This window comes from Aulonocara sp. 'chitande type north' Nkhata Bay, linkage group LG6 (genome assembly GCF_057382095.1).
Source record: "Aulonocara sp. 'chitande type north' Nkhata Bay isolate Kocher_YH1m ecotype deep benthic linkage group LG6, A_spYH_male_GT1.1, whole genome shotgun sequence".
In the NCBI taxonomy this organism is placed as follows: Eukaryota; Metazoa; Chordata; class Actinopteri; order Cichliformes; family Cichlidae; genus Aulonocara; species Aulonocara sp. 'chitande type north' Nkhata Bay.
The window spans coordinates 36,536,220-36,551,902 of NC_141349.1; the positions used below are offsets into that span (position 1 = coordinate 36,536,220).

General features: G+C 41.6%; 1 protein-coding gene across 1 annotated transcript in view; it reads left to right on the forward strand.

The window, feature by feature from the left end:
- Nucleotides 1-15,683, forward strand: part of xylt1 (xylosyltransferase I) — a 78,252-nt gene that overhangs the window by 60,838 nt on the left and 1,731 nt on the right. The window contains exons 8-10 of the mRNA XM_086296714.1: nucleotides 899-1,164; nucleotides 5,718-5,916; nucleotides 11,459-11,792. Of these exons, the coding sequence (XP_086152840.1) occupies nucleotides 899-1,164; nucleotides 5,718-5,916; nucleotides 11,459-11,792 (799 nt within the window). The remainder of the gene's footprint in view (nucleotides 1-898; nucleotides 1,165-5,717; nucleotides 5,917-11,458; nucleotides 11,793-15,683) is intronic.

A 15,683-nucleotide genomic window follows, 5' to 3' on the forward strand; every position in this document is an offset into this window, starting at 1 on the left:
ACAGGAGCAGTGTGAGGTTTTCTACGGGTTTTATGTCAGTGTTTTTAGTGATTATTTGTCCATTAATCATATGCATTAATAAATAAGGCGTTAATATAACATGTTTTCTAGTTTCTTTTGTTCTTATAAGCAGCTGTGTGATTATTTTACACATCAAAGTCTGTTTACAGGTCTGGATTTGTACTAAATTACCAATCATGTGAAAACTGTTTTTATAAAGCTGTGTTACTGCAGGGGGAAAAAATTTAAATTATGTCAATGTCAATAAAGAAAGGAATTTACCAGAATACTGTGTGGCAGCTTGAGGCCAATGACTTGAGGCTACATTAGCTGCTACAAGGCTACGCAGTCAAATTTCCAGCCAACTGGCAGCAGAGCTTCATTGTGGGTAACATAAGCGCCAGAGCCGATGAGGAAGAAAAGACTATATTTGTGGTTTGACATTTTTGTCTATGGTGATTTTGTGGTGTTAAATTAATGGGATAATCTTTTAAGCTCATCTAAACCCTCCAGTTTATCTTAACATCCCTTGTGGGGCAATGACCAGGATGCTGGGAACCGCTAAAGTACAGGACACCATTTGTACTGCAAAAGAATGAAATAGAGAGATAGTCTTGGGAGAGAGTATATTTGATTTAATACATAATAATTAATTCACAAACCCATATGGTAATGATTTCCCTATTTTTATCTGCTACTTTCACTCACTTTTATACTACCTCCTATCTAATTCTCTTTCCTGCCCACATGTCACTTCCTCACATATCTCACACATCGCATTTGTTCGGCTGACGTCCTGGCGCACAACCATTTCTTAATCTTCTCCTTTTTTTCTTCTCTTTATCTCATCCGTCTTTGCTTTGCTCTCCCCCCACCTTCCTACGCTCTCTGCCTGCAGCAAACAGTGCGGCCCACCTTCTTTGCCAGGAAGTTCGAAGCCAGCGTTAACCAGGAGATAGTGAACCAGCTGGATGCCTACCTGTTTGGACCATTTCCCCAGGGGTCGCTGGCATTGAACTCATACTGGGAGAACGTGTACGACGAGCCAGATGGCGTGGCCAGCCTGTCCGACACGCAGCTAACGTACTACCATGCTTTCTCACGACTGGGCCTGGCCAGGGCTGCCGCCTCGCTGCAGGGGAACCCAAAGGATCACAGCTGCAGGTTAGTTTAGTGAAGATGTGCACAATGCACAATCCCCGCAGACGTCCATGTATGCATGCTAATAGTTCTCAGGCCCTTGATCTTCTGTCCAGCCACACCCACACGCACTCATTATCATTATTATTACGCCGCACCTGCACCTACATCCACAGGTGCATTCAAGTTTGCTTTTGCTGTCAAAAGCAAGCCATACACGTAGTATACGAAACCACAACATAGAGTATACAAAAGCCTTTTGTTTGTCTGCTGATGCATTATCTCACATAGATCACATGTCATGGAAATAAGATAACAATGAACAGTACCAGTCAGCAACTGGGAACTCTGGGTAATGCTATTCATCTTGTAACACAATATGACACTCAATTTATCCGTCAGATAATGACGCTATATAGGTCATAACATTGAAAGCTGGCCTTTATGCTAGGGTATAATTAGTGGAAATGCATGAATTCCAGAGTGCTGTTAACATACAGTGTGTGGTTAAATTAAAAGGGAAAACCACAGTATGCGTTCATATTTAACAGGCAAATGGAACATTTCAGCTTCATGTCTTTTAGTAGGATTTTTAATAGCATATGCTTTCATCAGTTTAGTTTATTTGCACAGTGATGAGACCTGTATGCAAAAGAGTCACAAATTCAGTATGCTAATGTGGAACAGAAAGGGGAAGCGTAAACTGCTAATTTGCGTACATGCGACACAAGGCCCCATGTATCTCAGTGCATCCAGGAAACAAACGCCTACAACATCTTAATGATGTCAGCAAACATTAACACAGCTTGGCCCCACATGACCAGGAACAAAAAAACATAATAGAAAACAGCATGAAGGCAGGCTGTTTGAACAGCGTATGGTGGCGAAAGGCAATATGATCTGTCGTGGCTTTTGTTGGGAGTCATCCAAGCTGCCAGTCTGTGTTTCCTCTCATGAAACTTTCAAAAGTCATCAGGTGTCTTCGAAGGCAGTTTCAGTTTCAGTTTATAGAGTAAGTCAAGAAGGCAACTCTCGCCCTATGACAGCTGGGATAGGCTCCAGCGCCCCCCGCGACCCTGAAAAGGATAAGCGGAAGCGAATGGATGGATGATGGATGGATGGAAGAAGGCAACACGAATGCCATTACCTCAGCTGGCGCGCGCTGCATGTGAGCTGAGATAGTTTGCTCCTCACAAGCAAGTCCCCACTATAGCAAGGCGTCCGATGCCCCGCTGCATTGTGGGTGTTCTGTGAAATCTAGTAGGTAAAGCCAGGCAGTGAAAGAAGGCATGGTTTCAAAGTCAAACTTCAAAACCATCTCGCGGCGACAGCTCTTGTTATTCAAACACTGTGCATCTGTTAAAATAGAGAGCTAGAGCACGGGACAGGTGTGCGTGTGTGTGTGTCTGCACGAACGAGAGAAAGTAGAGGCTTCAAACACACAACTTATATTAGTTTCCAATCACTGAGAGGGCAGAGGTCATAGATTAAGAAAACAGAAAGAAATGCTTTAAATATCTGCATGTGTGTGTGTAGTGTGGGTTTGTTTGTGTTTAGGTAAGCGCCTCATAATTGATGCTGTTAATGTGTCTGTTAACATACATGGTAAATAGACTTTGTCATATAGCGCTTTTCTACTCTATCTCAGCCCTCAAAGCATTTTACACAACTTGCCTCATTCGCCCATTCATACAAGCACTTTTCTTTTTCTATGTCCTTTCTATGCAAGTGCTTTCTATCTAACACGCACACACATTAATAGTCCACTGGATGCATCAGAGAGCAACTTGTGATTAGTATATATTGTTGATTAGCAGATGGCATGAGTTGTCAAACATTTTTCCTTCATGCCCCACTAGAGAAGACAGAAAAGTTTATACCCAACACCCCACAGTTTTTAGCCATCATTAACAATAACAAGGGATCCAGGTTGAAATTATACTGCAATAAAGGTCAGTACAATAGCATCGGTAAAGTGTTTATTTTCCCTAAAATAAAAATCTATTCACTCAGCTTATTCGACTACTTGTACCTGCATTTAAATAATTGATAGCTTAGAGAAAACGAGTGATTACGCTGGTATGTGGGGTTCTTTCTTGAATTACCACAAGCACAACAGACGGTTTTCTTTACAGTAACCGCTGGTGTGTTTTTTCCACAGTGAGTGACAGGATTAGAAAAAAGTAAACCTGGAATCTTACCCAACATTAGTCCCAGGTTGTACCTTTCATGTATTAGCATTGCATTAGAGGCATGACAACACCTCTACCTGGCTATCTTTGAAAAACGCAGTAGGTTTTTTAACCACACTAAACCACTTTGAGGTAATCCCGGAATCCTCACAGCACCTTTTCACCACTGGGAAGATATATGTTTTTTAAATTAAATATGTCTGCTGTACAGTAAATACAAAACATGTAACAAAGTCTTGAAGGTATATACCTGACGATATTAGAATATTGATAATCTGTCTGCATTTTATGTACAAAACTGTGTTAAATGCAACAATGTGCATTTATCCACTTTGATTACTAAAGACAGCAATAGAAATATTGAAAAAAATATTCTTTGTTTAGCACATTAAATATGTTAAATGTGTTAAATGTGTTTCACTTTGATTTTTATGTAGTGATAACACATCAGAGAGGCAGGCTGGGCCTAAAGAACATGTACATGATATGCTGTGTGAAATGTTATGATGTGATATTTTAGTCTCATAATGTGGTCTTAATTTTCCATAGCGTCATATGATGTCATAACTTAGTGCTTGGTCTCACAGTCCTCGCTTGTCTTTTGTGTTTTACGTCACATAAGTGTTTCCAGCTGAATCGCTTGCTTGTGATTTTTGTAATTCCACCACTCTGTGGTTTATTAACGTAATAATTAAACACACAATGTGTGTGCTGGCACTCTGCAAGGCCTGCCTGGAGCTGTCCTGTTTAAGTTTTATTGATCTGTAATTTAGTTCGTGAGCTGAGTAATTAAAGCTGATCACGTTTTTGCTTAAAGCGAGCCCCAGCAAAGCTCACATTTGAAAATATATCTTTTTCAAGTGTCGGTGTGATGTCTCGAGTCTGCTCACATATGGTGTGCGTGTGTGAATGTGTTTGTGTGTGTGTGGCCACGTGTTTTGCATGCATTTCAAATTCAGATGTGCTACCAACAGATGGATGGGTCAACTTCATTGTGAGACCTGAGCAGCAGAGAGAGAGAAAAATGGACACAGAGAGTGATTTGGCTCTTTTAGCAGCCTGCTGTGACTCAATTGGAGAGATTGTGGAGTAAAAGCCTGAATGGAGCTTCTGTGCAGGCTACGCCCTTGCCCCCTGCTCTGCTTCTCACACTGGCAGCCACGTCTCTTTTGGGAAAGATGGGACAGAAAGCAGAATGAAGGAAGAAGAGCGATGAGGGGAAGGGAGGAAAAAGCAGGTGTGAAAATGTAGAAGAGGAGAAAAAGAGAAAGACTCGGGGAAAAGGAGCTGGAGTGGAGGGAGTGTGCAAGGCTATTCTTGTGAGTGTAAATATTTGCTGTTCTGCTTGTCAGGGTAGCATTTACCAGGACGGGTTGACTCCTGGTCCTTTACTGGAATACTGATGAGGCCATAGGCACAGGGGAGCAGGGAGAAACAGTGCGTGGATGTGCGTTTGTGTGTGTTAAGCTGTGCAACCAAAAAGGAGGAATAAAGAGGAGTTTAAGGAAGCAGAAGGATGAGAAATCTGGGCGAGAAGGACTCAGGACGTGTGCAGAGAGCAGCTGCAGCGTGCTCCCCAGCAGTGCCTGCCCTGGCCCCTTTTTTGTTTTTCCAGAAGTCACTCCGGCTGGCTGCCCTGAGGGCAGACCCTCTGTCACGTATGAAGCGACACACACAAATAAACAACAGACTAATCAGAGGGGCAAGACCTTTATTCAGCTTCAGCTGACTGGATGACCCAGTTCAACTTTGTTCAGCTGTCTTGTAATGCTTTAGTTGGGTTTTGTTCGTGTGTGTGTGTGTGTGTGTGTGTGTGCGCGCGCGCATCTGTGACTAATCTGAATATGCTGCCAATGCAGCCCATGACTATTCTGTAATTTTCAGACCACTGTGGTGCCGCCTGTCACGTGCCTTCTTAATGCCATCCCTTCCACTTCAGAGCACATGTTAAAGCAACCAGCACATTGTAGCACAAGAAACTTTGTTGTTTACTCAGAAGTTCATATCTGATCTGAGATCTACTGCAGCAGCAGTCATGAACCCACAAAGTGTGGACACAGCAACTCGCAAGCAGTGCGGTTTGGGAATTATCTGCCTAGTTGACACATGTCTTTTACCAATTGGATTTCTGTTAAAGGTCATTGAATTAATGTCGGCCGTGTCACACAATCACACAGCACATTGACTCTCCACTAACCTTCACGGCAAGCATTCATTAGCATCCAGCCACATTAGCATGTCCAAGGCCCCCCAGACCTTATCCACATGAATCTTGATATTCTCCTCTCCTTACAGTATCAGCTCTGAAAAGCAGCACCGTCAAGTAGGTAGGTCAGAAGGTATCGGGTTTGCTAATGGATTCTCATTTTCTCAACGCTCCATCAGGTATTTCCCCATGGGCCACCCAGTATCAGTGCATCTCTACTTCCAGTCAGACCAGTTCCAGGGCTATCTGGTCAAGCACCATGCTACTAACCTGGCAACAAGCAAGCTGGAGACCATGGAGACCTGGGTGGCACCCACAAAGAACTTCAAGTTAACCACTCCTCCTACGAGCACATTCAGCAGGTTGCAGTTCGCAGAGGTGAGTCAGCATATTAGTCTGCATGCCCTTGCATTCATTTTTAACTTGAATTCGCTTGTTTGGCGTGAGTCACAAAACAATCAGTCAGCTGCTGCCAGTGTCAGAAAATGAGTTCCATTAAAACTCTGAGCAGCACACAGCAAAAACACACTCCTCAGCATATAATTAGAGGTGAGATATACAGCTCATTGCCATGGTGACCTCATATATCGCCCTTGCCAAGACTCATAGCAGTGCATCTCCACACAATTAAACTGGTGCCTGTAATGGCCTTGTAAAATGTAAATTGATTGAATTCATCCCAGTTTACAGGGATGAGCGCTTCATGTGCTGCTTATTTGTTGTTTCCTAATAGAACGTCTTCTCACCTTCACACTGGAGTGCTTCCCTTGATTGTCTTGTTATGTTAATGTGTGTTTCTGTTTACCACAACGCCTGTTTAGGATACAGCCGCTCGGCTGTGATGTGACAGCCACAGAGTGTCTTTTTAAAAAGGACAAAATTAACTGAGTGAATGCAAATTGACCTTTTTCTCTGCTTTTATCGTGCAGAGCTTTAGTAGGAGGCAGACATGTCAACAAATTTGCGAACAAATTTGTTTGTGCCCGCGGACAATGCTCGTGCACCTGGATACACTTTGACCACGTTCGACCTTTTGCGGCGCTCTCATTCTGAACACGAAGGGATGCAGACGCCCGGCCGACGTGTGGCTCCCTCTTGCTAAGCCCTGTTTGTCTGTCTAACCTATGAAACCGTGAGTGACAGAGAAGTGATGTGAGCTGTGGCTTTTATCTGAATGCTCAGCCTGAGAAAACATTCTCTGTCTAGCACTGTGTAGTGGCTGTCAGTCAATCAGTTTGTCCATCTGTCATTCAAAATACAAGACGACAGCACGGCGTAGCTGCAGCAGCGCACTGCCTTTTCTCAAATTTGTAGATATGGACCATTATGCTATAGCTATATACTGGGGTTTGCTAGATAAACCATATGGTTGGCTTAACAATGGTTTCCTTGTCCTCCTTTGGATATAAAGAAAGACAGATATGTCTTTTCACTCCCCTGTTGCTGCCTTTATAGGCCTTTTTTACAGCACTTTAGTACAGGACCGCTTAAAACCTGCACATTAAAAACCAGTATTTCACCTCAAGTCAGATTTGACATTGAGAGGCATTTTAAGCTGTGCATAAATCCTACAGCACCATGACTAACTTTAACTGAAGATTACGTCCTCATTCCACCACAGTCTAGATAATTTATGTGGACATACATGGGAGGAAAAAAGAGTAGCAACATATTATGATGTAATGTAACAGAATACAATGTAGAAAAGCAAGAGTAATGCTTCTGACAAAGTGTATGCATTTTTGAGCATTTTAGCTTGAAACAGCTGGGACCTTTCTTTGTGGAGCGCTTCCCATTCTCTCCATTATTCCCGTTACGTCCCAAAGACATGTAGGTGTTTAGTTAGCTGATAGACTTTAAACTCATTGTAGATGTGAGTGGACAGATGTCTGTGTCACTCCTGCAATAGACTGGCAGCTTGTCCAGATGTCCACAGCAAGAAGGTGGACATCTGGTGTGGAGTTTGCATGTGCTTCCTTTGTTTGCGTGGGTTTCATCCGGCCTCATCCCACTCTGCTTTTTCTTCCACACATGAAATTTGGACAATGATGTAACTACCTTTAAATTTACTGGACTGGTACATGGACTATTCTCACAATAGCACAAATCATTTATTGTCCCATTCGTGTCAGATGTTTGCATTTTTCTTTTTTTGGATAACGTCTAGAAACGTTTAGCTCCAGAAAAACATGTCCAAGAATAACTCCAGTTTGTGCTTTTATAACAGAAATTGTCTTGTTTTCTCTTGTTTTCTACTCATTGCATCACTGTGCATGTTTATTAGGGTCCTTCCATCTTGCCTCGGTAGCGTAATGTGTGCCCCCGGAGAGTCCTCTGGTGCTGCTAGTAGACACCTGTATTTGATTACCACTCCAAAAAGTGTCCCTAATAAGCCTGCAAATGCAGCCTCGAGGGGCATTTGTGCCCTATGTTTTTAAGCAGGGCCAGATGTAGAGTGGGACTGTCCATGACCTTGCTTGATAAAACTGACCAGACTTATTTAATGGAAGTGTCAAACTATAGGCACCGACTGCCCGATGACATGGAGAAGAGGTTTACAGGGTTACTGGGTCACAGAGAAAAAATGAACTGTAGCTGGATTATGAAATAGAGTGTTTTATGCGTTCTGTTAAGTCAGGTACAGAGCATGAAACAAGTAATACAGGTAATAATGGTGAACAATGAATTTGGGAAAAGTAATCCAGGTTATTATCAAGTTTTTTTATTTTTGTTTTTTGTCAGGTCAACAGCAGACGATAAATGAGGGCTAAATGTTTCAAACGTAGCAGAGGCTGTTAGTAATTGCTGGTTAAGAGCGGAAAATCTGAATAAATGGTCCAATTGGGTGGAAAGTGTGAGTGAACAGACTGGTAGAAAAATGTAGTAATTGGACAAAGAGCGTAGAGCCACAATGAGGTTGCCAGATCAGCATTTGTTCCACCTAAGCGTGTTCTTCTAAGTACAGCTATAAGCGAAAGAAGGTCGTGAGCCCCTGACTTGGTTAGCACTCATAAGCCTTGATTGAGTGTTGGTCTTAAGCCAAAGCTTATAGGGTAGGAGCACCAAGGGACAGGTTGAGTGTGGAGGTCATCGTAAGCTATAGGCTGAAGTAGGCAGGAAGTTAATCCCTGTTCGACCTACTTTCATACTCGAAGGAAGAGTTTTCTGGTACTGGTTCCATCTCTTATCCACAGATATACCTTGAACGTCATCACCAGGAGAGAAATAGTTGAAAACAATAATTGCAGTCTTTAAAACAATAAAATGAATGTAGTTAAAATGTTCCAGCCAACTTTTGCTATTGTTAAAACACTGCCATGTCTTTGCAAAAAGACCTCAAGTGTTCTGTATAAATAAACAGCAGATCAGTTTATACACCAAGCAGTCACAACATTAAAACAAGCCTAATGTTAAGTAGTTCTGGCTTGTAGTGTGGTGTCTGGCCTCGGGATGTTGGCAAAGGATCGTCCATGTTCCGGCACATCCAACTGATGCTGTATTGGATTAATATCTGGGGAGTTTGAAGGCCGTGAGGCCTTGTTTGTGTTACTGAGCAGTTTTTGTGATGCGTTAGGGTGTATTCGTCCTCCTAGAAGAGTTTGTTTGGATTGCAAAACTGTTTTTGTGGGTGGTACGTGTTAAAGTTACATCTCAATACTTTTTTTTTTTTTTTACACTTTTGTGGTAAAAATGGCCTTCTGTCCAGTATTTCTGTTGTAACCAGGATAGACCCTGACCTTTGGTCATGAGGCCAGACAGCAGTCAGGCAAGTTGCCTGTGCATCTTATTAACTTGGTACAGAAGTCTGTGGAAGGAGACTGCCCACTCGTCTGACCTGAAACGGCTTAGAAAAAAATGCAACTTGGAATGCAGATGTGCATATTTTATATTGCGCATAGTAGATGCTCAATAAACTGCAAGAACTAGAAGCAGGTCTCAGAGGGTTCCCCTCTAGGCACGTGAACACTGTCACAATCTTCTTCTTACAGCTCAGTTTAGACAGCCATCTGCAAGTTTCCTGGTAGTGGAAAACGGTGTTATTTCTCTCCAACTGCTCCTTTTAACTTCCTCCTGGGGCCTTGAAGGAGAGTGTTGCTAGCCATATGAGCGTTAGTGTGCATTAGCGAATCAGTATTGAATAAAGTAATGAGCTACAGAGGTGCAGGACAAGAGAGCTGATTAGTAATTTAAGGGGCAAGGTCCAAGGGGCAGATATGGCAGAGGTCAGTCCAATAATTGAGAGGAAAGTGAGGTGTGTTTTAACTGATGACAAAACACACACTGTTTCTGTGCGTGTCTCATTTATGCAAGTGGTGTCTATTTATACTGTACATGGTAATCGCAGTTCTCAGAGGACCTAATGCAGAGTCAATTCCAGTCAGGCATTGATCGTCCGGCTGGGTGAGGCTGTGTTAATCAGCTACTATTGTAAGGATGAGCGCTTCTTAAAGCCGCCATCCCTCTCACATTTCTGCAAACACCCTAGACATCTTTTATTGTCAGAGCCTGTGTGTGTGTGTGTGTGTGTGTGTGTGTGTGTGTGTGTGTGTGTGTGCGCCTCCCTCTCTATCACTCTGTCTCACAGTTTTGCAATTTAGATGACTTTTTTAAGTTGACCACAGCAAAGATATTAAACACAATTACTGTAATTGTGTTCCTATTGTTATGATTTGTCTGTCTTACCGCTGGATCTCGTTTGTTCTTTCTTATTGCGGGATGTTTTGTAGCGGGACTTTTGGCAAAATATAAGTTAGAAAGACATAACCAATAACCTGCAAACATGTGTATTCTAAATGTTAATTATGTAAGCTTAGAGGACATTATAATCTTAAAGTGGCTCATTGTTCCATTGGCAGCCCTCCAGTGTTTTGCAGGCTGGCAGCTTCTGCAGCCAGAGGCACTGTATGTCTCCTAACTCGCCAAAGATATATTTGACTTACTTCTACAGTTTGTTAAATTTATTCATCTCAAAATTCACGCAAAGAAAAGCGCTTTCTCTGATTTTGTGGAAGCATTGAAACCCAGTTTTTATTGAGCTTTTCTCCCTAGATGCTTTTTTTATCCGTCAAAAAGCTGCAGTTCCCTGTCTCTGCATATAATCTGTGTCTTCCTCTATTTGAGATTTTTTACTTATTTAGGGTTTTAATAATCTCCACTGTTGTTTCTGTTTGAGACAAATAGTGTTCACACTGGTGTTGGTGTTCACTGCCTTCTGATTTTGTCTTTGTGTGAAACGGGAGTGCGTTTGGTTTTCACCCCTTTGAGATATCTTTTTTCAGCATGACTCCTTAGCCTCATAGAGTCAGTCATAATAGCAAAACTGTAGCCAAATTTACTTAAAAGTGCTTGTCAGAAGAATCAGACTTGTCAGCTTTTGCAGATTAAAATAGTATATAACAGCTGTGTTGAGAGTAGGGCTGAAGTGCAGGGCTTTTAAATAAAAAATGCATACTTAAAATGACTCCCTATGATAACATAGTTGAGATATCACTCAACTAGTTGATATATTGACAACAGGTTACAGAATTCGGTGGCCATTAAATCAAAATGTTTTGTTTTTTAAATAAAGACTCAATCTGTAATTAGCTTTTTCATCATTCTGTGAGCAACAGTGATGGTGTGTCATTACTGCAAAACAGCACAGGAGCACTATGAAAGGGAGTTGGTTACCTCGCTGCAGCCTCACACCTGCAGTGAGAGGCTGCACTTTACTCCCTGCAATATTTTAAACTGTCCAGAAAAGTTGAAAAAGGTCGTTGCCTTTTGCATTTTTATGAATAACAAACCATTTCCCCCACTTAAATGTTTTTAATGTGTTGCAGCAGCTCCTGTGCGTTTTTGCTGTAATCTCTCTGCTCGTCTTTGTTCTCACCCCAGCCTATCACCAACTCACGTGCCTATTCTTTCTCTTCTGGGGCAGATTGGGACAGAATGGGATGCCAAAGAACGCATTTTCAGAAACTTTGGCGGCCTAATGGGTCCCATGGATGAGACGGTGGGCATGCAGAAGTGGGTTAAAGGGCCGAATGTCACCGTCACGGTTGTGTGGATCGACCCTACCAACGTCATCGCAGCCACTTATGACATTTTGATTGATGCAAGCGCCGAGTTTACCCACTATCGCCCACCGCTCAACCAGCCTCTGCGGCCCGGTGTGTGGAACGTCCGCATCCTGCATCACTGGAGTCCTGTAGCGGAGATGCGCTTCCTCATTGCCCCGTTGGCTTATAACAAACACCAGCCCATACGACAAGGTGAGAAAGAGATTCAAGTTGTCTCTGTGGTAGAAGGCTCATGTATAAGTAGCACTTGCCATTTGTTTCAGCTTTAGCATAAAATTACTATTGATTGTGTTATTTTCAAAAGTAGCCTTACTAAGCATATTGCACTGATGTGCTATTCCTCAACAAAAGATGACCATTCATCAAAAAAAAAATACAAAGGGTGTTTTTCTAAATGTCAAACATTTCTCTGCTCGTGGAGGTTTAGTGGAAGCTCTGCAATTACTTTATGGACCTTGAAAGTGCAATTCAATACAGCACCACAGTTTGTGATGCATATAATATTGAGTCTTTGTGAAACCGTGTCATAAAAAAGACTTGGGTAGTAATTTTGTGGTGTGTTTTCTGGGTTTTCTGTCATTATACTGTCATACTTTACTTTATGTTTCAAAGGACATCTGTAGTTGCTTGGCGATGAACAGTTTATGAAGTCGACATACCGAGTCTCAGAGAGCCCTAAAAGTCCAATTTTAGTCAGGAGTTTGGCTCTTTTGTGGAACCTCCTTACACTTATTTATGCATCCATGGAAGGCCAGAGGTGAAGAGACCAGAAGCAACATGTTCATACCGAACAAAGCAGGCATCAGTCACAACAGATTGAGTCATACGCAGTACGACAGGCAGAATTGCTGTGGAAGTGGCTTGTAAAGGGGCTTATACATGTGGAACAATCACAGGCAGATTAAAGCAAGGTTAATAGGCAGCCTTACATGAGATCTGCCAATTGGATGCGTGAAAGTGTAGAAATCAGCTGATATAAGCTGGCTTTAAGAATATGGTCCACGAAGCTCATTGTGCTTTTAAAATAATAATAATAATCAAGCAGAACTGATGAGATCACTTTGATAAAAATCAGTCTTCATGAATTTTCTTAAGTGTCCTTTTTTTAAATTTCTGCAGTGATTCCCACATGACAATATCAGCTCAAAGGACTGAATGGGATCAGTTTTATATCGCACTCTTTACACAACAGGTCACGTCTAAAAGAAGCGATTGCTGATTTAGGTGTTTCGAAATGTCTGCACAGGCACGCACACAAATGCACACAGCCTTGCATTTGCAGCGATGCCCTTTCTAATCAAGCCTCTGGGCCTCGGTAGACCCTGGTTATTTGTCATCAAGTCAACCCTAATAACCCAGCGAGCTGCTCATACATACTAAGCAGAGTGTTAAACAACAGTGCACTTAGCCCTCCGAAAACAGTGACACAATTAAATCAATCAGTCAGCATGGATAAGGGGCAGCACTGCAGTCTTGTAATCCATAAGCAGCCAAGTTGCTTTGAAAGTCACATGAGAGCTGAGACGCCAGCTTTGGCATAATCATGTCTTTCACTGTTTAATAATTTCACTGAGCTTTTTAATGATAAAGGGGAACAGCACATGGCATTTTTTATTTTTCACCTGAATCTCTGTGGCACACTGGCTACAAGAATAAGAGGAATATTAATAAAAAATGGTGATATTATAAATATCACGGTTAGATGTTTTTTTTAAATCACTGTGCATTATGCAGTTATGTTTCTACTGATGTATGGATAGAAAGGGCTGCTGCGTGAGCTCAGTCTTTTTGTCCAAAACAAAGGGCCTTCTTACAGTTACACACTGAACCTCTGTTACAGTGCATCAAGAAATAGTAAATACCACAATGCTCCCAGGTATTTTGAATTTTTTTTTTTCTTTCCTTAAAGTAACATTGAAACATTGTATTTGTTGTATTTTTAACCTAAAAAAATCTATTTAATATTTTTTCTAAATCTGCAGTTTCTGTTTCTATTTTTAAAAGCACTTATTTTAAGAATCTATTATAAGTGAGACATGAAACAGAACAGACAAAGCTATGTTAATGGTCAACACAGGTTTTTAGGTTTTTGTTTTTTTCAATACATTTAGCTTATTAAAACTTAAATATAGGATTCGGTAATAAAGTAACCATTGATTCCAGCTATCAGGTAAGTGTAAGATAGTAAAAAGTAAAATATACAGTCAATGCAGTGAAGCAGAAATATTCAGTACGATACAAAGATTACACTTGCACTTGAATAAATGTGTCTAATATTGCAAGCCAGCTATACACATTAAGTTGGGCTGGGAGCTGAAAGAGCTCCCTCAGAAGGATCGAGCACTTTTTAAACTCTGATTAGATACTTTAAAGCGGGGAACCATGAAAATTTTGGTTTAAAGTAAAATATCCATGGACATCAAAGAAAAGCTGCTTTAATTTTTCTGCTATAGCCGTACTTTGTGGCAGGACACAGCTTACTGTAACTTTTACTGTAATTTGTAGCAGACTAAAGATTAATATAAAGATTGTGGTAAAGCTGACATTTTTGAATCACTTCACTTACATTCTCATTTCCTCTTATACAACATTCAATTCAATTCAATTTTATTTATACAGCGCCAAATCACAACAGTCGCCTCGAGGTGCTTTATATTATAAGGTAGACCCTACAATAATACATACAGAGAAAAACCCAACAATCATATGACCCCCTATGAGCAAGCACTTTGGCGACAGTGGGAAGGAAAAACTCCCTTTTAACAAGAAGAAACCTCCAGCAGAACCAGGCTCAGGGAGGGGCGGGGCCATCTGCTATGACTGGTTGGGGAGAGAGAAGGAAAACAGGATAAAGACATGCTGTGGAAGAGAGACAGAGGTTAATAACAAGTACGATTCAATGCAGAGAGGTCTATTAACACATAGTGAGTGAGAAAGGTGACTGAAAAGGAAAAACTCAATGCATCATGGGAATCTCCCAGCAGCCTACACCTATTGCAGCATAACTGAGGGAGGATTCAGGGTCACCTGGTCCAGCCCTAACTATATGCTTTAGCAAAAAGGAAAGTTTTAAGCCTAATCTTAAAAGTAGAGATAGTGTCTGTCTGCTCAATTCAAACTGGAAGCTGGTTCCACAGAAGAGGGGCCTGAAAACTGAAGGCTCTGCCTCCCATTCTACTTTTAAATACTCTAGGAACAACAAGTACGCCTGCAGTGCGAGAGCAAAGTGCTCTAATGGGGTGATATGGTACTACAAGGTCATGTGTTTACATCGAGTCTGCTACAGATAAACATGTCAGCTGTGAAACTGCAAGCAGAAATTCAGTGCATCAATATGCTGTAAATATGAAATATTATTAGTTAGTGTTGGACGTGGGGAGCGATGTGGGGCATCTCTTTAGCTTACTTTGGATCCGGACGTTTGTCTTTAACTGATGCATCACCCGAAGTGGCTGACGGAAAATAAAGTTGTCTTTAAAATTTATAACGTAAGGCTACATAATTATTAGACCCGCTAAGTTAATAATGTTTGTGTTTAATTTATAGTTATTATGTAATAATCTTGTTTTTGTTTTTCTTGATGTGTGTTGTAATGTGTTCTTTGGTTATTAGCTATTTCATGAGTCCACATATAATTTATTGCCATGGCTGACATCAGGTTTCCCTCCTAAATGGTGTGCCAGTCAAACTTTACGATGTGGCCTTCCATGCGCAAAGAGAGCGAGCAGCAGACGCATGCATATACAAAAACTCTACACAGATGCATGACTTCATACTACACGCTGCTGCCACAAAGCTGGCTGGCATTGGTTGGCCACTGCCATGTCAGACTGCATCTTTCTGTCATCAGTGTGCAAAAAGTGCTGAAGTCTGCTAACATCTGGATGAGAGGAAGCTTGTGTTAGAAGGGATGGCTAGCACCCCAGTTAGAGTGGCAGTGAGGAATTTAAAGCTTCACTGGAGCTCAGGGTGGAGAGGGTGTTTTAAGGAGAAGTTCTGTCTATGTTTACCATCTTCCTTCAGCGCATAACCGTCATGGGAAGAAAGGATGACTTCATGTCTTGAATATTTCTCACTGTTTCC